Source organism: Haplochromis burtoni, unplaced genomic scaffold (genome assembly GCF_018398535.1).
Source record: "Haplochromis burtoni strain Fernald_Lab_line unplaced genomic scaffold, NCSU_Asbu1 Contig_19, whole genome shotgun sequence".
Taxonomy (NCBI): domain Eukaryota; kingdom Metazoa; phylum Chordata; class Actinopteri; order Cichliformes; family Cichlidae; genus Haplochromis; species Haplochromis burtoni.
This window is the reverse complement of record NW_024582380.1, coordinates 36,089-61,996: the sequence shown is the minus strand read 5'-3', so window position 1 is coordinate 61,996 and position 25,908 is coordinate 36,089. Positions and strand designations below refer to the sequence as shown.

Below are 25,908 nucleotides of genomic sequence, written 5' to 3'. Positions count from 1 at the left end.
GTATAATTGTTCATAGTACATCTGTATATCTGCCCGTCTGTACAGCAAACTGTATTTCATTACCCGTATTTATACATGTGTAATGACAATAAAGGTGAATCCTAATCCTAACACATCTGATGTGTTTTGTAAAGTTGTTAAATGTGATTTCATGATTGGGGACGATCCCCTGATTAGTTGTTTTCTCCAACAAAAGCTTAGAAACAGTGAAGGTGGTTAAAGTCACTGATGTTTATTACCAATAAAATTTGTGAAAACTAGTACTTATCTAGTTATACCAGAAAATATTGTCAAATTGAGTCATTGCCTTTTTGGAAAAGATGTCATTCCAGAAGTATTAGTGATCCCAACTATCAAAGCATTTTCATGGTCACGTAAAAGTGTCTTCTAGGACTACAATAGGACAGTGGCTGTCGGCGTTTACTACCAACTAAAGCCAAACAGCCAGCGAAAGCAGTCTGATAGTTTCTAGTCTGGGAAGTTCCACATTAAGATAATGAAGGATGGAAATGGCATCTATATGTTTTTTTCTTTAAAACGACTGACAGTGTCAGTGCCTCCCTAGATACTGTGTGATACTTGGGAAAAAACAAAACAAAAAAACATTAGTAACTGCTGTACGTGATGACACCAAAAATAATGCGTCATTTTCAGGTGTAACAGAAAGCAAAAGTGTATTTTTCCCGAAAGTCCCTTTGACATACTTGAATCGAGTTGTCATGGCGACCGTGCCCTGCTGAACTGCTTGGCCTCCTCATTACGGCTCCCAGTTATATTTCTATATAATTCTATAATTTGATCAGGGCGCATACTGAACAATATAGCAGGTAGATGTTGTACAGAACTGTACTATGTGAGCTTCTCTTGTTTTACTTCCTCTTGAACCAGTGTGGGGGTTTTGCATTTCAAACATCTAGCCATTCTCCTGATTGGTTTCAGACTGCATTTATGTAAATGTTACAAGTATAACTATAAGTTATAACTATAATGGTCATGAACATGAAGGTGTAATGATGAAAGAATGGTTTGTAATGCTGGTGTTGCCTGAGAGAAAAGAGCCAATAACTTGTGACACATGTACAAATAAGGATTTTCACTCCAGTTTGCAGCACTTTATTCAAAGAAAACGTAACAGAGCCTTTCAATAACAAAAACCTGCTCCATGTTGTTTTATAGTCTCACAGTCTATTTTTCTTTCCTCTTCAGAACACTAATAAAAGCATCTTTGGGAACTTCCACATTGCCGATACGCCTCATCTTCTTTTTACCTTCTGCCTGTTTCTTCAGTAGCTTCATTTTCCGTGTAATGTCACCTCCATACTATCAAGACAAAAAAAAAGTGATTTCAAAGCATCAGTGGTATATTTGGACTTTTCTAAGAAGAAAGAAAAACAAACTTTACTTACACATTTTGCGAGAACATTTTTTCTGTACGCCTTTATTCTGGAAGAGACACGTGTGGTCATACCACATATTAAATACAGTACTTCACATCTGATTTCTACACATCATTTTAACAAAATCTTAGCTCTTGTACTTACGTTTCTCTTGCAATGACCTTACTTCCAATAGCTGCCTGTATGGCAATCTCAAACATCTGCCTTGGGATGGAGTCCTTTAGTCGCTCACACATGGCTTTCCCTGTACTGTACGCACGCTCCCTGTAATGAAAACACACTTATCAGAACAAATCATAAAACTGTTAAAGTACTGACGGGTGCCCATATATCAGCTTCACCCTGACAGGTAAAGCTGATGAAAAAGCAAATGAGAGTGGAGCAGAAAGTCCACTACCCTCAACACGTCACCTTAAAATACAGTATTGAATACTGACATGCCCGTGTGTCATTTACAATTAATCAATAAGCGTTCTGTTTGGGAGGTCAGCACAAAATCAAACCATGGTTGAAGCCACAGGACTCACAGTACTTTGAAATTTAAACATTTGTCCTTAATCTAGAGTACTAACTTGTTGTGCACAAGTTTGTTGTGCAAACTTGTGCACAACAAACTCCATATAGCTTGTGTAGCTCTGTCCAAAGTTTTAAAATTATGCTTTATATTAGTATTATATAAAAATATAATGTCTTTGAAGGTTCTCAGTCATCCAGGTCATGGTAATCTAAGCAGCTTTAAAAGAAAGGCGACTGGAGTTTCTTGAAGACATTTCATCTATCAGCCAAAGTTTCAGGTGAACCCACTGTGACACCTTCCCACCCAAACCCTTTTGAGATCCCTTCCTAGACGCCTTAACGCCCACTCGCATAAGTCACATGATAGGGTGGGGCAAGGTCTCACAATGGGTTCACCCGTATAGTGATCCACATCAGTTTTCACACCCTGGCTCAGGTGATTAGGCAGATGATCAATGGATCAACTACCCTCTTAAGGACACTCCCAGTAGGGTTTAAAAATCTGGGACTCTCCACCAATTACCCTTAGAACTGAAGAAGGTTCTCGGATGAGAGGTGAAACGTCTTCAAGAAACTTCAAGAAGTTCAGAAGCTCCTTAGATAGTAATAGTTATTGATAATATATATTTACTTGTTTATTTGTAAGATATGTTAAGCCCGTGTAAAAATGAAAAAGCTTTCAGTTTTCTCGTGATTGGATAAAAGGAACTAGCTGTAATGGGTCAGCTAGCACCATCCTCTCAAATGAAGCATGAACTTCATCACCCATCTCTTTGGGAGAAACTGGATCATACATTTTCTATACATCCGTTTTCAAACTGTAAGGTATGTTAATGACTTCTCTACTTGAAAAGGCGTAGTGAACACGCCTCCAATAAAAGACATTCTGCTCTGTGACTGGTGCGTTGGCCTTAAGGAACAGACCGAAGCTTCGCTCGAGTCGGCTCAGCTCCAAGGCTTACTGTATAAATCGTCTGAGAGTAGCCATCATTGGCGAAGCGTAGCGCCCTTCAATTACCTACGTCTGTGCTGGCTCCTGTACCAGCTTTGCTAGTGAGTACATTACACACAGATCTTGCTGAGCATCATCACTTTTCTTCTGTAAAGTTACTCCTTTGTCCTTGTCCAGTGTGTAAAGTCATGTTAACAGCAGCTGCCAAAAGGCCTTTTTTTCTTAAATGTTAACCATAGTGCTGAATACATTTCATGCTTCACAGGCAAAGAGTAATTACTATAGCAATGAAGGACTATATACTGTAACCTTGCCAGTAACAATAACAATGAAGGTAAGAATATGACCAAAAAAATTCATAACAAGGTGCTCTTAAGTAACATCAGAGTCACATGTCCTGGCCAAACAAAGTAAATCATTCAGTGAAAATTAACACAAAAGTCTCAATTTTTTACCTCAGAGCATTATCTGAAATGTACCTGTGTACAACTGTGGTCAGCTCTTCTACTGGGCGTCCATTCAGCAGAATATCCATCTTTATCAAATCAGCAGCCTGGTAACCTGCATTCTCATAATCAAAGCTGCGCAACATAAAAATACATAAGGTGCACAGGAGAGGCTACACCATTAGAGTGCATGGAAAAAGATTTTACACCAAAATTAAAATGAATTAATAACTTAATGTGTGAAACCTATTTTTAAACTTGTAACATTGGATACTTTCCATAATCTACACTTTCCTAAAAATGATACCTTCTATAAATCTTAATACCTAAATACTGCAGATGAAACCTACAAAATCTATAAAAATCCTTTACACAGTGTATTTACATAACACTTTGATGGCTTTACCTGGCGTATCCAGATGAGAGTGATTTGAGGAGGTCATAGAAATCCACCACGATTTCATTTAAAGGGAAGAGATATTTCATCATGACACGCTGGTCATCTATGTACACCATGTTCTTCTGGACCGCCCTGCGATTCTATAAGAACACAAACCGTTAGTCTGACATGTTATTGATACACCAGCTATAACTTTATTGGTTATTTCTGAAACAGAGGAAGGCTGCATGGAGACAAAAACACCTGAAAATGTCAGTCTCATCGGAAAATACGTTCTTCATAAACACAGATGGAAATTCGTTCTCCAGGTTACAGTATTATTGGTCCTCTTTGTCATCAGACCAGTTTTTAAAGTTTTTAAATTTGTTCTCCCACAATTTAGATAAGATGTTTACAAAGTAGAGCGATAATGTTAAAATAGAAAAGTAAAATAACTTGTACAGGTTAAACTGCAGACGGAGGTTTTCTTCTATATTCCATCTGCATTTTTCCCATTTCCTTCTTACCAAACACAGAGTCATAATCTTTCCAATGTAAACGTCTGGAGCGAGAATGGTCCCCAAGACCATGGGCTCCAAATACTCTGACACGACCGACCTGTCGGGGAACTGAGCAGGATTCACAATGGTTATCTCCTCACTGCCATGTTCCTGTAAGCAGAAGAAGGTTTGAACATTGTAAAACATATTTATTTCTATTTTCTGAGATTTTTTAATAATTTGTCACAAAATAATAGAAAATCATTACAATATTTACTGACAGTGGGATAAGAAAGTTTCCCAGCATTACACGTTGTTTTGTCTTTGAACCAACGATTTGACACATTCTTAAAGTGAATGAGTGCACTGGGCAGCTAAACAACATCAAACGCCTTGAAAGACCACAGAAGACAACTCAAGTCAGTGATCACAGAATTATTTTCTTAGTAAGAAACAACTTAACAGCATCTAACAAATTCAAGAACACTGAAGCAGATAGACATAACATTATCAGGTGACGCCTTCATGAATGGACATACAGAGGATTTACAACAAGGTTTAAACCTCTGGTTTCATTCAAAAACAAGAAGGCCAGATTAGACTTTGGCAGAAAACATCTACAAGAGCAAAACAAACAAAAATAAGTGTGGAGATATAAAACCAAGACTAAATTGTAGCACTTTGTATAGAAAAGGAAAGAATATCTCATGATCTAAAACAATCAGCAGAGGCATATATGACTGCCAGTGGATCCATGTCACTAGTGTTTACTGATGATGTGACCTGATATGAAGTATCAGGATGAATTGTGAAGTGTACATGGCTGTACTCTCTGCTCAGGTTCAGCTAAATGCTGCAAAAACCAATTGTCCAGCCCTTCACAGAGCAAATGAATATCAACATATAGCAAAGAAATGGGATATTCTTCAATGGCCAAGTCAGTCACCTGATTTTAACCCAGTAGAGCTGCTCTTTAGTTAGTGAAGACTAAAATGAATGCAGAGAGACAAGCAAGCAGCAACTGAAGGTTGCTGCATTAAAGGTCTAACACAGGATCTCAAGGGAGGAAAGGATTTTCATCTGAGAAAAAAAATCATTATATTTAAAATTATGTTAGTTTGTCCAGTTACTTTTGGGGCTCTGGAAATCAGAGACTATGCATGAATATGGCTGTGAATCCTAAAATGTTAATAAAATATCTTTGCTAAACCCCTTAAATAAAAAGCTGAAAGTCTAAACTTTAATCACACTGTGAATGTTTGATTTAAAATGATGCGGAGAGGTGATATTACAAAAAAAATAATAAAACGTTTAATGGTCCAACTATTTATAGAGCTGAGTGCACGATAAGTAACAGAGGGACTTCAGCATGCTTTGTGTTTTCCCATTAGCGTTAGAACATTCTGCACCATTTCCCATCAGGTAGCTCCTACACTATATCATTTTACAGGAAGCAAGCCAGTGACACCAGACAGCCTTCATCCATAATCAATTTCCAAGTCAGGTGAAACTTGCTTTTTGATGAAATCAGCGTGAGCCAAGCTCTGCAGCAAGGCTAGAAAATATACGAGCGTGGAATGGCTCTTACCTTGATGAGTTTGGCTGAGGAGAGCACAGCCTTGTAGGGCACGGTGGGCGCAGTCACGATAACAGAAGCATTGTATTCCTGCTCCAGCCTCTGATTGAACACCTCCATATGGAGGAGACCCAGGAAGCCAAGTCTGCAGGGGGACAGGAAGGTCCACAGGTGCACTCGAGCTTCATAATTGATATTCAGGCTTTTAATTAGAAAGAGGCCGTTTGGAAACAGTTCAACAGTAAGTAAGACTCATTGCTATCCCAGCACAGTGTTGTACATTTAGATTGTCTAAATCACGCCCACGAACAGAATCGAATGTACATCATCTGGACTGATAATGTGACCTGAGATAATAAACAGACTCGTACTTGGCTGAGTAATCTGGCAACACCCAGTATGTCCTAAGGAAAGTTATGTTTCCCCGATTAATCATTTGTTGTTAAAGTTTGTGAACAAAATCATGACAGAATATTAAACTGGATTCAGCTCATTAATTTTCTCATCAATAAACACACAAAAGTCCAAAGTGACAAAGCAGAAAACAGCTTTTGTAAACTTTTGCGATTTTTTTTTTCAGACTTCATTTAAAAACTTGGTCAACCAGAAAGCTGGGCATTAATGGGAAATGAGGATTTTACTGTTTGGGACGGTCATGCTAACTGCCACATTCTGCCACGGCAGATGGCCCCGCCCCTCCCTAAGCCTGGTTCTGCTGGAGGTTTCTGCCTGTTAAAAGGGAGTTTTTCCTTCCCACTGTCGCCAAGTGCTTGCTCATAGGGGGTCTTCTTGTGTTGGGAGTTCTCTGCATTATTTTAGGGTCTTTACCTTACTTTTGACTTTGACTGTGATTTGATGTTATATAAATAAGATTGAATTAAACTTAACTGAACATGTTGTGTTGCTGAGCACACGTATTTCCAGATTCTTGTGCATTACAGATGATCATTTAATACACAAAACACCAAAAAACACAACTAAATAACGCCAATCCAGAAAAAAAAAAAGTAAGATGTCAAGCTATTAGCATCACAGTCTGTTTCATTGATGTATCCTGTGTCCCTCTTTTTCTCCTCATGTAGGCAAGATGGAGACCACTGAGGGAAAACAGTGCACAGAATTCTAGAGACAACTTTTTGACTAAGTACACAAACACAGTCTGTGTTTGTCCTCCATATCTAACTATGGAGGAGTGTGGTATCTTTGAGTTGATAGTGCGTGGCAGACTGACAGACAGAACTCTGTCAAGACTCAGATCAGAGGAAGATAAACAAAAATGAGATGAAGCTGCCCAAAGAGTGTGACAGCCTCTGACCTTCTCAAAGAAAAATCTTGACACACCAACAGTCCTCGAATATCTGGCTTCCCGGCTAGTCTAAGTAATCTGAGACAAATCTTGGTTGTTGCTGATGGTCAGTAGCAGACATTCCAGTCTCTGGTTACCAAGGTAACCATATAATGCATTTACCACCCTATCGTAAGTGAATCAGTAACAGTATCTTTCACTGTAACTGGCAGACACTTCAGTCGTTCGCCCTGAGAAAAGTTTAACTTTATCAAAGTCCTCTGGTTTAAAATTGATTACTCTGCCACACTCTCACACATCTCGGTGGCATGTGTTGAGGAGACCAGCCTCTGATTGTCACCTTGTGTGCTCAGGAGGATCTCAGGCTGGGGCAAAGGTTTACATTTCAAGAAGATGATGACCCAACACAGACTGCCAAGAAAACATGAAAAACAGTTCTGGTGTGGCCCAGCTAGAGTCCAGAGTCTGGACTTAAAGTTGATAGAGAACCTCTCAAGAGACCAAAGGCTGTGCACTGACCTAACTAACCAATCTCGTTAAGCTTAAACGACTCTGCCAAGAAAAATAGAAGATATTTCCAAAACTGTAGTGTGCCAAGCTTGTAGGGGTCATTCCAAAAAAGCTGTGACGCTGTCAGTGGTGCCTGCTGCCAAAGGTGCTTTCACCCTGTACCAAGTGCCTGAACACTAACATAAATGGGAAATTTGAATGTTTTCAATACTTTTACAGTAACCTCCTTAAAATCTCGTAAGTGGGAACTAAACATTTGTGTGTCCACACCTCAGTGTCTTAATTACCCAAAGACTTTGTTTCCATTCACCCCTACATGACACCCAACAGCCCAATCCTTGGCTGGGTATCATTTTTAGTCTAATTCAAAAAACATTCATGCCAACCTCCATCCTGCCCCCAGGGCCAGACTGCTGTCTCTTTGCACTGCGACACTTGAGTCATTCAGGGTCAGTCTTTCAATGGCGCTGCGGAGGCCAGTGTATTCTGACTGGTCCATTGGATACATGCCTGAGGGACGGGAAAAATAGAGAGTGTACATCAGCAGGAAACAAGACTCCTGCATCACAGTGGAAACACAAAGGACTTTCATCTTTATCCAGTTCTTTCGAAGTACTCAGGACTAAGCTTCACATTATTACCATCTCACAGTGTTAATGTAGAAATGGTTACATTAGCTCAAGTTCTTAATCTTTTTTATTTTTTTCATTGAAACAGAAAGGACACGTCTTACCAGCAAAGACCATGGCTTTGGCAGGTTTGAATCCTGGGAGAGCTTCAACTGGCTGTTCATGCAGGTAGAGTGTGTCACCGATCTGGGCCTCTTTCACATCCTTCATCCCTGCTATGATGTAACCCACCTGACCTGCAAATCTACAAAAAAGCCAACCTCAGAAAGCAACACTAATTTATAACCTTCAGTCTTTATTTTGCAAAAACCTCTGCACACCTGTAAATGAAACTGATTTTTTAACCTGTGGTTATTTTGGAAATGTTGGTCTGTGTATTCAATAGTTCAAGTAACTGATAAAATAAAATAACAGTAATTATTGTCAAAGGTAGACTCTGAGAAATCAGAGAAAGCATACAAAAAATAATGATAAGGTGTGATCAAAATGTTTGCCGACTCCCACCACAAAATAATAAATAACAATTTACCCAGTTTAACCTTTTAAATTTGGTTGATATCCCACATAAGGTCATCTCATTGTAAAGTGCTGTGAGCATAACCTGTAGATAAAAGATGGACACGGCCTATATGTCATAACAGTAAAGCCAAGAAGTGAGTTTTGTGTAGTGTGGTGAATTTTGTGGTTTTAAAAAGAAGTCTATTTCCAAGCTCCAAGACTTCCAGTAAACACATTCATGATGGGTTTAGAGCAGCGGTCCCCAACCCCTGGGCCATGGACCGGTACTGGTCCGTGAGTCATTTGGTACCGGGCCACGAGAGTTGAGGCTCAGGTGTGAAATTTATGGTTTTCGGGATTTTTATTGTTAACTCTGTTTCCCTGGGTCTCTTCCCGTGTTGTAGTTGTGTGTCTTATTTTGAAAGAAATATTTACGCGTTACCATAACTTTCAGTGCTGTTGGCGCATTTCAGGAGGACGCTGCTAATAAAGTTACACAATTACACAGTGGATTCACATTTATTATTATGTTTACAAAATACCACAGTTTTTGTCTTAGTCGGGTCATTTTATTTTGTTGTATTTATCCGCGACACCTTAAAGGCCGGTCCATGAAAATATTCTCTGACATTAAACCGGTCTGTGGCGCAAAAAAGGTTGGGGCCCGCTGGTTTAAAGTATCAAGTGTTACTGCCAAGTCATACTGAATACAACAAAATTGTCATTAATGTCCAGTAGGAGCATAAAGCAGAGTGTGCTTTACCATGCAGTTGACATACTGCTGTGCAGTGTCCCTCAGTTTCTGTCAGACCTGCCCATCGCTCAAAACATCAAGATGGCAACAGTGGAAATGCTCGGCTGTAGGTTTTACTAACCAATTAATGAGTAGGTCCATCTTTTATATACATTCTATGGCATAAATATTCCAGGGCTCCTGCTGTATTTTGATTGTTCTTTGGAGGTTCTGTTCTGACCATGTCCATATGCACATCTGCTGTTTCCCCATGGGCTGCAAACTCACCGAGAGGGTAAACATCAACGTCAGTGTCAAACTGACTCCATCTTCCTGCTGACAATTATCACTTTCAAAAGTGTGCACGTGAAAAATACTGAAGGCGGCACATCGAGTCAGGAATCAACCTAAAATGTTCTTTAAAGCTCACGCTCTCAAGTATAACGTCTTCACTTCCTTCCTCACCATCTTTCCTCACCTCCAGCACTAGATTGGGCTCCTTAGAGCTTCGTCGTTCTGAACCTGAGGATGACGGGTCACTGTTTTCTCACAGTGTAGGAGTTGATTCAGCACACGTCAACTGATCAAGTGAAAGCGGTCAGAACAGGATCAATCAGGAACTCTTAAAACAATCGTGAGCTACGTGATAAAAGACCACCTTTAAGGGGACAGCAGCCAAACTTAAATCAGGTAATCAGGTAAGTTTTCATCCCTTGCATTGGAAACTCTTTTTCATATAAATTTGCTGAAAGTAGTTTAGTTTTTATTTATGTAAAACGTTACGATCACTGACTGTAGCAGAGATCATGAGATGAATCCTAAAGTCAGTTTTAGTGGAAATGAAAAGAAATGGGAAAAATGAGTGGAGGATTAACAGAGCGTACAGCTTTTGCGTTGGGTGCTCATCTGGCCGGAGAAGGCCTAGCTCGTTGACCTCGTAGGCTTTTCCGAGATGTGCCGACACGATCTTGTCCCCTTTTTTGACCCGACCTCCAAACACGGCAATGTTGGCCACGACTCCTCTGTAGTGGTCAAAATTGGAGTCAAACACTAAGGCTTTAAATGGGTCTTCAGTGCTCGCTATGGGCCTGTGAAAAAGTAGTAACATTTTACGTTTGTGTTTTTGTTTTATATCAAATATTTTTCAGATAAGGAGTAAAACCAGCAGAGCCTTCTTACGGTGGAATCCTGTTTACAACAGCTTGGAGCACCTTGTCAACATTTGTTCCAAGTTTAGCTGAAATCTGAAGAACACACGGAGACATTTCTCAGAAAAGTGACTCAAAGCAAAGTGAAGAGCAGCTTTTGCAGCAAGTGCTCACCCTGATGCATTCTTCACGTGGAATATCAAACACCTTTTCAATCTGTGACTCCACCCTCTCTGGATCAGCATTTTTCAAATCAATCTGAAGGAGACGCACCAGAATCAAACATGTGTTCGACTATAACGATAGCGTGTAACAAACCCAAACAGTGGAAGGTCAGATCGTACCTTATTGATGACGGGAATGATTGTCAGCTGAGCTTCAAATGCCAGGTAGAAGTTAGCAACAGTTTGTGCCTGAATGCCCTTCACACGACAGCAAAAAATTAAAATCTTCACACTTATGCAGCAAGCACATGACAAAGAAAGCATATTTTAGTACCTGATTGGCATCAACGATCAACAGGACACCCTGGCAAGCAGAAATCGAGCGAGACACTTCGTAGCTGAAGTCGACGTGACCCTGAGGAGAAGATTCACATGCACAGCTTGAGCAAAAACAACTTTACGGAAAAATGGCATGTTAGCCCAGGGATCACAAACTCATCTTTGGGCCACATACAGCTCATTTTGATTTTAATAAGTGCAGTTTCAACAGTATGTCTGTAACTATGTGTAAGTGCTCTTAAAGAGTTCAACATATGCTCTGCAGAAAGAATATATTTCATACATGCAAACTTTTGAGCTAACAAAGATGGAGGAAGCCATGCTCTAAAATTACAGCAGCGCAAACTGTGTGATCACATTGTTATGCGAATTTGCATGTATTCAGTTGGTGATGCAGAAAATCTATAACTGTTTTTATTCTTGGTCCCAATGCTGCAGAGGCTCTTTTACACAGATAGATTTGCAACGAATGAGCTCAGACTTGAACATTGATCAGTCTGTAAGCTATTTATCACTAAGAATATCTTTTCAATCAATAAGATAAATTTCACTTTGACCTGATGGCAAATGTCACATCGACTGTCAGGAAGCGCTAAAGTAAATATATTATACTAAATATTCTTTTTTTCCTCCACTAAGTAAAGTGGTGATTGGTTAATGACTTTTCTCAGCTTTACTCTCATCATACTTGCAGCAACAGTGTTTTATTTGAATGCTCATTATAGATCTGCTGCACCTGTTCCTCTGATAATGTCTCTGAGTGGAGAAGGGTGTAACTCTTTTGATTTTGTGGAAAAAGAGAGTGAAACGATGCATGCAACAGCTGATAACTGCCATTGTGACACCTGTCAGCTGTGAAGGGGGTTTTAGGTTCGTCGGGCCAGTTAACGCAACAAAGCCCGGTTCTATTGAATTTGCTACTTAGTATACGAACGTACACCTCTCCTTACCGGGGTGTCAATGAGGTTCAGGAGGTACCGCTGCCCCTCGTGGTTGTAAAACAAAGACGCTGTCTGGGCCTTTACGGTTATCCCCCTCTCTCGCTCCACCTGCAGCTTGTCCAGCACCTGTTTGTTCTTCTCCGTCTTCGCTATCGCACCTGTTTGTTAGTGACACCATCAGTGAAAATGACATGAATTAGTTTCAACATATGCAACACCAAAAAATGTGAACTGCTGACGGGTGCTCCCTGACGTGTGTGAGAGGTGCTATCGGGCCTCCAGCAGCAGGAGTAGGGTGACCAGGGGTCGTACTTTAGATTGCTCATACCACATCGCTCATATACTGACATAATGTCCCAGGGAAGAATATGAACTTAAGTCACAGAGTACATGTGAGTCTCAAATGAAGTGTGTGGCTGAAAAAGGGTAGCAGTGATGTATGGGCTCATCCCCAGTGAACTCCAGACTAGGCAGCAGCTGAAAACAGCTACAACACGTTGACAGTTATAGAAAGCCATCAAGTCACGCTCCCCTCAATCCTTGATCTAGTTATGCTGAAATGAAACCAAAGTCAAATACAACTGATTTGTCCTCACACATTAAATTCAAAGTTTCTCCTGTTTTTGGAGGCGTTTATTTCTCAAATTTCAGACCACCTCTTAACATCAGAAACATGTGTGACACTGCATCACACAACCCTGCTCTTTGCCTCACATTTGTTTCTTTGTTACTTTTACCCTTAAGTAGAGGACACTGTGGAGTTTCGCTCGTGGAGCACTCTCGACAGGAGCAATATTACAAGTTTGTGTCATTAACTTCTACCTCCTGGACGTTTAAAAAAATAAAAATAAATTATGATTAATTTGGATTTGCTAAAAAATGAAAAGGTGAAAAGCTGACAGTGTAGAGTGTGGAGAGCAAACATACCAGTCATTTCCAGCAGTCTGTCAGCCAAGGTGCTTTTCCCGTGATCAATATGGGCGATGATGCAGAAGTTCCTGATTCTGTCCACAGGGAATTTGGACAGGTCCACAGCATCCTTAAAAGCAAAACAGCAGAAGCGTGCACTGAACAGCTGTATTCCGGACTGTAACACCAGTGTACCTGGTTATAATTATTAATATTATCATTATCAATGTTTATTGTATCTAGTTCACGCTGACAGTACCAGGTCCCAGCAGTTTATTACCTTGTCGGACTGGGTGCTTAGCCTCCTGGAGCTGCTGCATAGCACAGGCAGTGCTTTCATCCAGCGGTGTCTGAACACTGTGTAGGTCACATTAGAGTCTTGATTCTTCCTTCTGCACATTTTAAACTGCAGCACACGTCTAAACAGGGGCGTCCCACAGCACCGTTTCACCATAGAAAACGACATGTTTCGGTTCCGCTTGTAGCCTCACGCCATGAAGAAGACAGGGAGGAGAAATAATGATGATGTAATGTTCACGCGATACAATTAAATATACGAATTATTATATATATAAACGAAACTTTAAAAGAAAGAGCACTGTAATCATAATAACCCCGGCGCATTTGCTTTCAGAGGGCTGACATTTTGGGTGACAGGTCAGCGGCAAGGACTTCTGGGAAATGTTGTTCGTTTATCAAGAGAGGCGCAACACAACAAGAGGAAGCCTTACAATAACTTCCGTTTTCGTTTAGTCCAGCACAGAAAGCAAAAGCATCTCTTTAATTCAAATGTACACTCAGCAAAGGTTAGCGCACCTCCCTTCTAATCTGCCGAGATGACACTAATGTCGATAAAGCTAGCTCGACTGCTGCTGTTCATGTGAAAGGATGTAAAAAAAAAAAAAAAAAGGCTAATACGACCCCAGGTCAGGCTAGTGCTTTTCTAAATATTATACAGCAGTGTCCATAGTGATTAATGCCGCAATAATATTTTTACACTCACGTTTGAAACCATCGAAAGCGTCCAGGGGTCAACTGTCACCGCATAAAAATACCTTTGGAAATAACTGACAGGTGGAAGTCCCGCCCACTCAGGCTGTCAGATGAAGGATAAAAATGGATATCAGTTGCTATGACAACGAAACTGCCTCTCGCACAAGAATAGATTATGCCTCTCTTCTTTGTGCCAGCACAGATAATAAGCCTCTGCTAGTCCCCGCTTCTGCCTGTCATGCAATCATCTTTCCCCTTTTCAAAACGTGAGACTTTTAAACTGGGCGACGCGTTTGATTGAAAGCTGTTTTGCTTTCGATAATAAATGGCAGGCTTTTAAATGTAACGTGTTGCATTCATCCGTTTCAAAGACATCGCCTCATTCATCAAAGGCGCTTCTGCCTCGTTTCTCCCGCATAATAAAAAATGATGCCGGTCATAAATCTCTCAGAAACAGGACTGTCTGTTGGTATGCAAGACATCGTGCACGTGTAATTCTTTGCAGTGTTAAAACTTTAATATACTTTAATATAGTATAAAACTAGTGTAAAACCAGGGGTGCAGTCATGGGGGAGAAACATGGGGGTCAAAGGCACCACTCCTCTGGTCACCCAACACAAACAATGTTAATGGCTATTATACACTTGTTGCATCAAATAACCTATTTTATCCCACTTTTAGAACTTTTTTTGCAGAAGCATTTGAGCAGTGCTTAACTGCAGAAATACAACTGCAGCTACTATATGTTTGCTCAGTTAAACAACAGAATTGGAACACGCTAAGAGATTAAAAAGAAACTTGACATGTTTATGACCTGTAATAATGTTTTTCGTGTGTTCTTAAGGTTACATTTGAAAAAGTAGAAAACCTCTCTGGGTACTGAACCCTTAGGATTCATCAGACAAGGATTTAGGAGCCTAATTTTATAAATAAAACTGAACTTAATTGAATTATGTTATCTGGCTGGATTTTTTCACCAGAAAAATCCCAGTGAGCTTCCTGTATTCCAAGAAGACAAAAAGGAGGACCTTCATATGCACTGATTACTCTCCACTCATATGAATCTTTCAGCCTCGTTACACCATTTTTAGTTTCTTTGTGTAAAATGGATGTCGTGAAATAAAACGTCCGTCAGCACTGATTTCTGTCAGACCACCGCTCACCCACAGTGTGGATGGAAAAATGAAACTTCAGCGAGCTTTGCATTAACAGCTCAGCGCCACAGGGCTTTTTGTGGGTTTTGCCAACACGCTCATAATGATAGTTCCTGTCAGCCGAGGAGCACTGGTTGACAACAAATCCTCTTCTACTGAGGAAGGGCCGAGTTGCATCACTTGTGGTCCCAGGAGCCTACAGAGCTGTTGTGAACTGAGCTACAGTTGAGAGCTGTTCTCAAAATACTAATATAACACATTTCAGATTCATTTCAAATACCATCGAACTTGAATGGATTCAAGAAACTGTGCTTTAAAGGATACACCTAAATGATATCTTACAACCCCTGTTATTTGTTTATATAGCAATTCCCAATGCTGACATGTTAACTAGCTTCACTGAAAAGATATAGAAAGACAGAATCCGACTTTCTACTAGGTCTGAAATATGAAATAAACACTTTGTAAAATACATTGTTTCCCTATGAAAGCATGAAAAACAGTGACCTCGGAGATGGAGCCAATGTGGCAAGAAAACTAGTTCTTTGAATGAGAACCTGAGGCTGAGTCAGTCCCATTAGACTAGATGTTAGGAAGCCCTGTAACAGCAGAAATAAACATGTTTATAACCTGCTACAGAAAACCTGGTGAGTTTTAGTCTCTGGTCTATAATTTAATTTCCTGCTTCCCTTCACTTGTTTAAATTATATTAAGCATTGAAGTGGATTATAATGCGCAGGAATGCTCTGGCTGCCAGGTGGGTTACAGGCAGCTGTCTCTTAGGCGTAACCTCAGCAAATTCACTCTGAACTGATTCAGTGAACTGGATCTTTGAACCATATTTGTGGTGTCTGCCATTTAGAGCACTTTAATGCAATTATCTGACATAATTTGTTTGATTGTTGTACGGCTCATTGTACTAATAGAACATCAAGAGGTCTGTCTTCCAGTTTTGATGAGGGAAATTCTAGTGGGTTGAGTTTTTTTGGGTGATATACCACCAATAGCAGGTTTTTGTGTCTGTGTGATCCACCCATACATTCTTTGGATGCACCATGCTAACCAAGCCAGTTAATGTTAGCTAATAACTCCACCCTCATCTCCCAATCCAGTCTTTAAGTCTGACGTCATTAGCTGTTTCTGGGTCCAAACTCTGCTTCAGGTCCCAAAGTCAAACGAACACTGGCGCAACACACAGTTACAAACTGTCTAAATTCTTTCATCTTTAATAAAATGATCAGTGTGGCTGCTCTGCCTGGCGTAACAGTTAAATTTAAAATCTGGGAATCCATGAAAACAGAGTTTATTAAATTTAACAGAGTTAGAAGTTAGCAGGAAGTTAGCTCGCTAGTTTCCAACTAAACATAATATAGCATGTTCTGACTGAGAGATTTCTGAAAAGATTAAAATGTACAGTTCTGCTATCACTTCAGACATAAATGAAGACAGAAAACTAAACAGTAGTCACGTTTGAAGTTTTACTTTAGTTGGGCTAGCTGGTATATAATGATGTGCTACTTTGTGGCTAGCTATGCGGCTATGGTTAACATAATATAAACATTGAAGCTGGAGGATGAACGCTAACTTAAGGGTTCCCAGTGGTTAGGGACAACCATGCTGTAAACGGACCAAACTTCAGTCAGGAGAACAACTGAGATAATCCATCCACAATACGAGGTTAGTCATTAATATACTGCTGCATGGGCTGGGCTGTAGTTACATTGTAAGGTTTTAAAAACTGAGCTTTAAAATGAACAGCAGCAATAAAAACCAACAGAGGCTGACAGTGATCACTGACTGTTTTTAGGGGCTTGTTGAGATTAAATAGAAAAAGATACAAAACATTAAAACATGTTAAAAACACAACAGCCATATTAAACGCAGAGTAGTTTGGACCCGGAAGCAGGGCTCTTACGTCATCACTTAAAGACTGGATAAACATCATTACTGATCCCGAAAGATCACAACTTTAATGGCCACAATGTAAAAATAGTCTTTAAAAAGTAGCGCTTTCTATGCAGAATTTTGGCCCATTCTTTTTCTCAATGCTGCTTTAGTTCATTGAGTTTCTCTAAAGGTCCCATCACTGGGTTTCACTCAGATGATGTTGCTTGGGATCATTTGCATGTTGTATGACCTTATTTGGGCAAAGCCCCTGCTGTGAGCCAGATGGCCTCATAGTCAACTCAATATACAGCAGCATTTTTGCTAATTGTGGTGCTGTGCATTACAGCCAAGCATCTCCACTTTTGTTTTTCCAAAGAAGATTGTTCATTGTGCATTCAATTAGCAGCACCTGGCTGCTACTTACCATCTTAAATCCTATAGAAGCAGTATACTTAGCTTTTTGCAGTACTGAATAGAGTCCTGTGAAAACTTTAACATGACTGTGCAGGCTCAGGAATTAACTATATATGGTGGTTCAAAACTTGTGAAGGCATTTTACAATCCACTGTTAATTTTAGCTCTTTAAATAGCAAGTTTAAAACTCACCAACACAGTGATTAAAAGTACCCAGAACTTATATAACAACACAAAAATAAATTGAACATTTGTACATCAGTAGACTTAAAGGTTGGAACTTAAAGGACTAACAAAAGTAGCCATCTTCAGTGTCTTTCTTCACTAAGCTCTTTACAGTTAAAAAGAAAAATAAGCAGCTACGCAGTTCATTCTCTTCATTTATGTTCTTGTCTCCAAAGTCAGGACAAAAACCAGATATAAAGAACTGAAATAATGTTTTATTAAAAAGTGCACTGAATCAAGCATCCGCCTGGTGAACAATCCCTTTATCTGGAATGTTTAAGACTCTGTCAGGATGTTGGAGAAATATGAATTATAGCCAAGGACATAATGAAAATAAATCATAAAAATCATAGATTTTGTCTCCATGCAAAGTTTGTTTCAACAAACAAATCAAGAGAAATTAAGTTAAAATACCCATGTGAAGAAAAAGTATATCACGTCATGAAAAAACTTACACCTTAGAGTATCATGTATGACTGCTGATATGGGGCTGAACATGACTTTTCTCACACAATATACAGTAATCATGAGCAAAACAGCTTTAACAATACATTTTTCTCATTCTTGGAGTCCAGCATCCTCTTACTGTTCACAGATCAAAGGACATTTTTGCAGGATTTTAACCACCACCAAGATACTTCCCTAACTTTAAAGACTGAGTTACATGAACATTTGTATTATACAAGAGCAATAAACCCATGAAATTATTCAGATTTTACCCCTGATTATAAATAGATGTACTAAACTAAAAGTAAAGTAATAAAGGCGTGAATAAATACTCTGGTATTAGCTGGTTGGTGTTTCTGTGAAACAGTCTCCTGCCTATAACTGACATCTCATATATATATATTTAATGGAAGGACTCAGAAGAGACTAAAATAGAACAAAAAGGTGAGTAAACATCCAACTTACATTTTAAAAAATGAATGTTCATGTTGTTTAGTTTCTGCTGGTGTGTAAATACGCAAAGTGTTTGCTAGCATTATAGATTTATACTTCTGTGTTGAATCTCTGCAGAGCCTACAACTAAAGCATGATTTAGACTTCCGCGGGAAATCGACGTCCTAACTTCCGTAGTAACCGGAAACTCCTTTTATCCCTATTCCATATACCTTCCATGCCAGTCAAGTCATTGCGTCATGCACCAACCTGATGTGTAGTTACGTACATGGGTTGCCGTGTAGGGTTAAAACGGGGTTCCAAATATGGCGTAACTTACAATGTTACGGAGCCTCACAAGGGACATTGGGGGGAGGGGGGGGGGGGGGGGCAGGTGCAAATGAAGATGTACTTTTGCGACATCCCACAAAAGCTTTGCGAAATCCAGAAGAAGTTTTTGATTTACATCCATGCACTTCCAGGCCAGTATGGAGTTCTTGAAAAGAACCATAGCGACGGAAGACACACGCCCACGGGAGAGATTTATAGAGTTTTATTTTGAGTTTGGGCTAAACTGTGATGTCATTAAATCAGAGCTTTATTTAAGAGAGAGACATCTGAAGAGAGCTCTTACTGTAAGGGAAAACACTCGTGGCAAGGCGTACCCTGACCTGGTGGCCTGGGTTACATTCATTAGCAACCACCTGCAGTGTTCTGGACAGCTTCACGGGTACTAATGGAAGTATGATAAATGCAGGGAAAAGTGTTTCTCAGGATCTTGCAAAACTTTTGTGGAAACTCTGGATTTCTCCAATGTTCCTTGCGGATCTGACGCAGAAGTACAATTCACATGTTTGTCATTGCCAGCATTTGCACTTGTGGCAAGGTGCCTGCGTTACTCTGCAGTTTTGCTGCCAGAACACCAGTTGGACGTTCTTGAGCCGATTAGAGTCGAAAAGAAGGCCAAGAATAGTTGTAGCAGGCTGCATTAACACAAGGAGCAGGCTGCAGGCTTAATGCAGGCTGCTTTAACGTAATAGCAGTTCTAGGTAGGTCCACATCAGGCGCAAGTTCATAAAGAGTTTGCTGTTACAACATAACAACAGCGTATATTTAACACAGAAGCATAAATACCACTTAAAGCAACACTTCTGTCCGCTCTGTTTTATTTTTTGTGGGGTCATCTGCGCACCCTGATGGCCAGAGAAAATAATTTTTATGGGTAATCTTGAATTCTTCTGTTCCCCTTTGGAGATCTAAAACTAATCCGTTTATCTGCTGTTGTTGTACATAAATTATTTTTTCTGGGGTATAGCTAGTTCTGAAGTTTTCCCATTTTTTGCACAAATATTACACATGCACAACCTTTTTTTTATAGTGTATCGTTTGTTTCTTTGGCGATATTGTCCTGTAATCCCAAATGGTACATCGAGCTGGCAGAACCACACATTCTCATTTCATATCTTTTTCTTTTCACAGCCTTTCAGGATCTGGGAGTGTTTCGATAATTTTGGAGATTTTTTCTTTCTTTCTTTTTTTATTGAAGCCCCATACCTGTAGTCAAAGATAATAAAACAAGCTTTAAACTGTAACAGTACTATACAAGTGTGTTTTTGCACTGGCTTGGAAATAAAGAAAAAGAGTTGAAAGACTCTTATATGAAGAAAGAAATCAAACGATAGTCAGTCCCTTTCACTCGAGACAAAAATATATACTGTTATATCAAGAAAGTGGGCATTACAGCAGAATTCAACACACTGAGAAGTGATCCGAAATCAAACGTGATTCTTAGTGATTATGTGTTTACTCTTCATTGGATCTGTATGTACAGCAGCCACGTACTGAAACTGGAAACATACTTTGAAAGAAATATGCACTCTAATTAGAGTCATCGTACAATATATGTCACCATGAAACCATAAATATAAATATACATACACATTTACAAAAAGCCGGGCTCTTAAAAGTGCTGCAGACAGTGTAGAAAACAGGCGAAGATAGAGGGTCACACTGCAGTCCAGGGCTTCACTCTGCAAAGGTTTGTGTACATAGTTGCTGGAGGTATTTGATTCATTACTTAGACCCCAGACAAGAAGCTATCAAAACTGGTCTCTTAAACAGAGGGGACCATATTTGGTATAACGGGTTCTTTGTTTAAGTAGGTTGCCCAATAGACGAGGTTGAAGATGCCGAAGAGAACAGGAAACAAAATCCGTGACAACCTGTCAATTTTGCTGACACTGTTGAAGGTCTTCTTGCTTTCTTGGGCCTTGCCATCCGCTTTGGGCTTGTTTGGGTCCGTCGCTCCGCCTTTGGCGATGGTGGGAAGAGTACTGGAATCCTTGGTCACGTTAGGCGCGTAGTTGGCTACTGCTACAGCGTAGGCGTTATTCTTCTTGACGATGGAGGCTCTCTCTTTCTTCTGTTGAGAGACCAAAAGGATTACCTGGAAAGGCAGCTTTACTTGTCACCATCTGCCCCTGAACTTCAAAATGCATTTACATGAAGAGAGCGGAAAGACCCCGGTAATGGATCGAGCACATTTTGCAAAGTCAGAATGAAGACCACTTTTATTTTATCCAGGGATGTGCAGTTTGTGGCAGACTTATCCATGAACAGGAGGTCTAAATACTGTCTTCCATCACCCATCTTACCTCGTGGTGAAAATTAAAACTTTATGAGGAGACAGGAAAATTACATTACAGTTGCAATTTCAAATGAATGATGAAAGATTTCTTTCACTGCATTTTAAAGACTTTTCTTCAAACCTAGCCCTCTGATAATCTGCATTCTCCCTTTCAGGTTAAAGGAAATGATGGTTCATTGCTTCATTGAGCAGCTCCAGAAAAAATTCCTTTTGTTGTCTTTTTATGCTACCCGTCATGCTATATAAGATGAGCCTGCACTTATATGAGCCAGCAACTTTAATTACCACTCCTGTGGTAATTAATTGTTTAGCTAAGACAGTCAAGTGCTTTTTATCTTTCTCGTTGTTTGCACGAAGGTATCATTTCTGTTGAGATTTTGTGCTTTCTCACTGACCAGAACACGTCCTCTCTGTTTTTGTTTTCTCATTACGTTGAACTGATTTTATGCAAGATTTGCTTTCATTTCCTAAAAAAAAAAAAAATGTCTGGATGTTTATCCAGGCATTTCTTTTAAAATTTATGTTTATACCTAAATTTTATTTCTTGATTTTCCTTCTACCCCTGATATAATGTAATGTTCTACAACATGTTTATCAGAGTTTGTAGTTTTAGACAGATCAAGACTTTTCTGTGGTAGTTTGAGGGTTAAGCGCTCTGCTGAAAGGCAAGTCACTATGTAGTTAAATGAGACGAGTGGATTAATGGTACTTTATGTCACTGTCACCCTAGGCAGGGGTCGGCACCTCACTGTGGCTGCTGCAAAAAATAAATGAAACTTTATGAAAAAAAAACCCCTAATATTACATCTGGTATCTGTCTGTCCGTCCACGTGTGTGTGGCTCTTTTTCTCCTGTTTGGTAGGAGGGGCTAAAATGGCTCTTTAGATGTTGAAGATTGCCGACCCCTGCCCTAGGGAAAACAATGGTTGGAGTCAGCGGCACAAGCAAAATTACTGTGGCCGTGTGCTATGATTTTGTGATCCTCTTAGCTTTGAAATAGCTATTTCAAAGATGGGGACCAGGCCCGCAACCACTCACACTCAGTTCCCATCTTAAAAGACACTTTGGCACATCAAGACAGCAATAAGATGGAGTCAGTCTGCTATTAGTTTGCGATTTTCGGGGTTCAAGTTGACAGTTACATGCAATCTGTGATAAAAAATTAACATTAACTACTTACATTCATTAGTTACTTGGACTCTTGGACTCTAAAAGCAAGTAGCTGATGTGAATTTCAGTTTATTGTGACTTTCTATATATGTAGATGGTAACAGATACAAAGAAAGGCATTGCAGATGAGTTTTGCTAATTGGTGCAGACCAACTCAGATTGATTGCAACATTTTGTCAATCTGTCTGCAATTATAAATTAGACAGCAATTACTTACAAACCTGCACCAATCTGTCTGAGAGTGACTGCAGTCAGTCTGAATCAGATGGTGATTGGCTGGAGACACATTGCCTCTCACCAGATGACCCACACAATCAAAAATGGTTGCCCAAAGGTCGAAGGTGTTGCACATTCAACCTCTGGGGAATTGCAGTGAGGACTGCCCTAATGTATGGTTTGAAGACAGTGGCACTGACAAAAAGATGGGGGCCAAAATGCAGGTGACAGAGTTGAAGATATTGAAGATCCTGGGAGTGACCAGCATGGACACGATGAGAAATGAGCACAACAGCTCAGGCCACAAGGAAGAAGTTCATGGAGAGCAAGCAGAGGGTTGGTGTGACAGTGGATGGACAGAGGATGTGAGGGATAGAGTGAGATGGAAGCAGATGATCCGCTGAACCCTGAAGGAAGCAGCCGAAAGAAAAAGAAAACACACAGACCCATCTTCTCATGACTAATAGAGCCTGTACTCGACAGACTGAATTTTAAAGAATCAGACACACTGCTCAGAATACTAACCAGCTATTTTTGCCTATTCCTATTATTTCTGTGGAGGTAAGCCACATTTGTCACATCCCAACATTTACAAATTTAAATCCCTTATCACTTTATGTTCTTAAAACTTTTCTGCCCCCTGTTGATATAGGGATTGTAATTTGAATGTATGGTTTTGCTCGACTAAATGCTATAAAGGGTAAAAAAAGGATTTTGTGGAATGACTGGGGGCTTCATGTTGGACCAAAGTGTACGTGAAAGGGCTCTCTGTGATTAAAGCGTGTCAAAAGAATTACACATTATCTGACCATTGATGGGATTCACCTTTCCTAGGCTGAGTTTGGCACCTATTAGCACCAGGGGGGATGAACACCTGATTGCACTTATGTTCTTTATCGATATGCTGAGCCTCAGAGTGAGTGATTTTATTATTAGTTCTCAGTAGCTGCAGCATTCTGGCTCCACTCTTGGAAGGTTAAAGAGGCCATTACTGCTGTTTCCCTTTGCTTCCAACAAATGCCTTCAAAGCTCTCTGAGCTCTCTGAGCACTGCCTCCTTCAGCATACAGTACAATGCTAATGAATTCTCTTTGAAGGCGGAGCCTGTCAGAGGATGCGCTTTCTTCTTCATTACCTTGTCAGTCACCACGCTTTTTCCATCCCAAGCCCAGCCGCGCTTTGTGAAGTAATTGACAGTAGCAAATTCAATCAAAGCGGAGAAGACGAAGGCGTAGCACACGGCGATGAACCAGTCCATGGCAGTGGCGTAGGCGACCTTAGGCAGGGAGTTCCTTGCGCTGATACTCAAAGTTGTCATTGTGAGAACAGTAGTTACACCTGGAAACACACACAAGCAGATAGCCAATAATATGAGCTCTGGCAATGTTTATTAAGGTTTTTTCTACTGTAATACAGATTCTGCTACACAATACTTTAATGAAGCAGGGGAACAGAGTGAGGCATATGAAAAGAAAATCATTTTATTTTTTCTTATTTCGTATAACTTTTAATATTTCTTCTGGAGCTCAGGAGATTTGGTGTTTTTATTTCTTTCTGTGAGCTAACCAGTGATGAGTCACTAATATTACTTTCACTTGGCTTACAGTCAGGTCAAGCAGTAGCGTAGCCAACTGGATTTAAAAGCAGTGGGGCCTGTAAGAACTGCCCCCACCCCCTTCTCTTTATCCCATTTTCTTTTGCACAGAATTTCCCATCAACTTCCAACAACTCCCTATATTCATCCTTCGAGCTTACAGTGTTAATTTTTGACAAAACTAGGGGAAGGTCTTACTGCCATTGCAGCACACACATAAAATCCAGCATCTACAACAGTCAGCTCAAATTACACTGGTGCTAACAATCATCATGTATGTCATATATGCTTACCAAACACAGTCCTAGCTGGCACTGATTCTCTATTCAGCCAGAAAGACACTTGGGAAAGGATGACTGTCATGATGCATGGGAGGTAAGTCTGGATAACAAAGTAGCCAATCTTCCTCTTCAGATGGAATTCAGCCGTCATCACTGTATATTCACCTGCAGACGAGAATCAGGTTTAATTACATGATGACAAGAATTCAGCTTCTTGGTTCACTCTGATTTCTTGTCATCAAACATATACTCTTACTGGCCACTTTTTAAGTACATCGTTTCAACTCCTCATTCAACTTGGTGCATTTAGGCATCTAGACTTAGTCAAGATGACTTGCTGATCATCAGAATGGGGAAGAAAGGTAAGTTAAGTGACTTTCATCTATTACTTTGGTAACTGGGTTATTATTCATAATGAAAATACTTTTCTTTCATCTATATATCTATCAGTGTAAAAATAGTAAAACTGGAGTGAGGGCCATGATGAATGAGTGTGTCAAGTGTTTTAACCCACACAACTGGAAACAATATCTTCTTACTCCAATTTAGCTATGCAAGTGCAAACCCACGCCTTCCTGTGCCTGTATATTTATGCAATTCACATTGTTAAAATATTATATTTATATCTCAAGCTTTAAGACAACAAAGCAGTATTAAACATAGATTAACTGTCAGCAGTGCACAGTGGATATACAGTAATAATCCATCAACACATGCAAAAGTAGGCAGTAAGAGTTCCCGGCCACCAAGCAAAGCCTAATAGCTGACAAGGCGGTGAAACCGTGCCAGTGCTGCAGTATCAGGCAGTCTTTTCAAACAGAAGATATCTCAAAGAGAAGCCAAGATTAGACATGGGAAGAAAAAGATGTGTTACCAATGGCAACAGAACAGAGAAACATAGCTCATTTGCTATGATTTTGAAATGAAGGCCTTGATATACGCTGCCACTTGGCAAGAGGAAAGTCTTTTTCAGCAGTGGGAAGGAGGGGGTAGAAGGGATATCAATTCCACAGAATAATCCCCAAAGATTTTTTTTTGTAATATTCCCTCTCTTTCTTTAATAGCACTGTAGATGTGCTGCTTGTATTTCTAGCAGTTACGTGAAGACTTATTCTGTCTTTGACACAGGCATACGTGCTAGCACAGGAATTTGGAGGAATCGAGTGCACTGTCAGTACTCTCTATGGAGCACTGTATCTTCTGTAATTTAATTTGCATGCCGGTCCGGTGCTTGTGTTGTGGAATGGGGGAAGGGGATGTACAAGCAAGGATATGGATGCTGATGAGTCTTCTCTGGAAAAGCTTGGGATCACTTCACTTAGAGGGAAGACAATTATAGCATGAAGATAGTAATCCTGTCATGTTCAATTCAATTCAATTTTATTTATATAGCGCCAAATCACAACAAAAGTCGCCTCAAGGCGCTTTATATTGTACAGTAGATCGCACAATAATAAATACAGAGAAAAACCCAACAATCATATGACCCCCTATGAGCAAGCACTT

At 40.0% G+C, this 25,908-nt stretch overlaps 2 protein-coding genes across 4 annotated transcripts in view; both read right to left on the bottom strand.

The window, feature by feature from the left end:
• Positions 1-297: 297 nt before the first annotated feature.
• guf1 (GTP binding elongation factor GUF1) lies at positions 298-14,052 on the bottom strand. 3 transcript variants are annotated; one of them, XM_005916635.3, is made up of 18 exons: positions 13,947-14,043; positions 13,224-13,300; positions 12,962-13,073; positions 12,044-12,192; positions 11,089-11,169; positions 10,935-11,012; positions 10,765-10,848; positions 10,622-10,686; positions 10,327-10,530; positions 8,316-8,455; positions 7,969-8,092; positions 5,779-5,911; positions 4,218-4,361; positions 3,718-3,851; positions 3,345-3,446; positions 1,542-1,661; positions 1,407-1,443; positions 298-1,320 (listed from the first exon to the last, which is right to left on the bottom strand). In XM_005916635.3, exons 2-18 carry the CDS (start codon positions 13,281-13,283, stop codon positions 1,186-1,188), a joined length of 1,902 nt encoding a protein of 633 aa, XP_005916697.1. In that variant the 5' UTR covers positions 13,284-13,300; positions 13,947-14,043; the 3' UTR covers positions 298-1,185. The 3 variants fall into 3 exon arrangements, with proteins under 3 accessions (XP_005916697.1, XP_005916695.1, XP_042074369.1); XM_005916633.3 differs by having other exon boundaries at positions 299-1,320; positions 13,224-13,429; positions 13,947-14,052; XM_042218435.1 differs by lacking the exon at positions 13,947-14,043 and having other exon boundaries at positions 300-1,320; positions 13,224-13,814.
• Positions 14,053-17,811: 3,759 nt separating this feature from the next.
• Positions 17,812-25,908, bottom strand: part of LOC102294313 (gamma-aminobutyric acid type A receptor subunit alpha2) — a 44,055-nt gene continuing 35,958 nt past the window's right edge. Inside the window, exons 6-8 of the mRNA XM_005916636.3 lie at positions 24,415-24,567; positions 23,663-23,865; positions 17,812-20,917 (exon numbers count right to left, since the gene is read on the bottom strand). Of these exons, the coding sequence (XP_005916698.1) occupies positions 20,609-20,917; positions 23,663-23,865; positions 24,415-24,567 (665 nt within the window). The 3' untranslated portion in view covers positions 17,812-20,608. The remainder of the gene's footprint in view (positions 20,918-23,662; positions 23,866-24,414; positions 24,568-25,908) is intronic.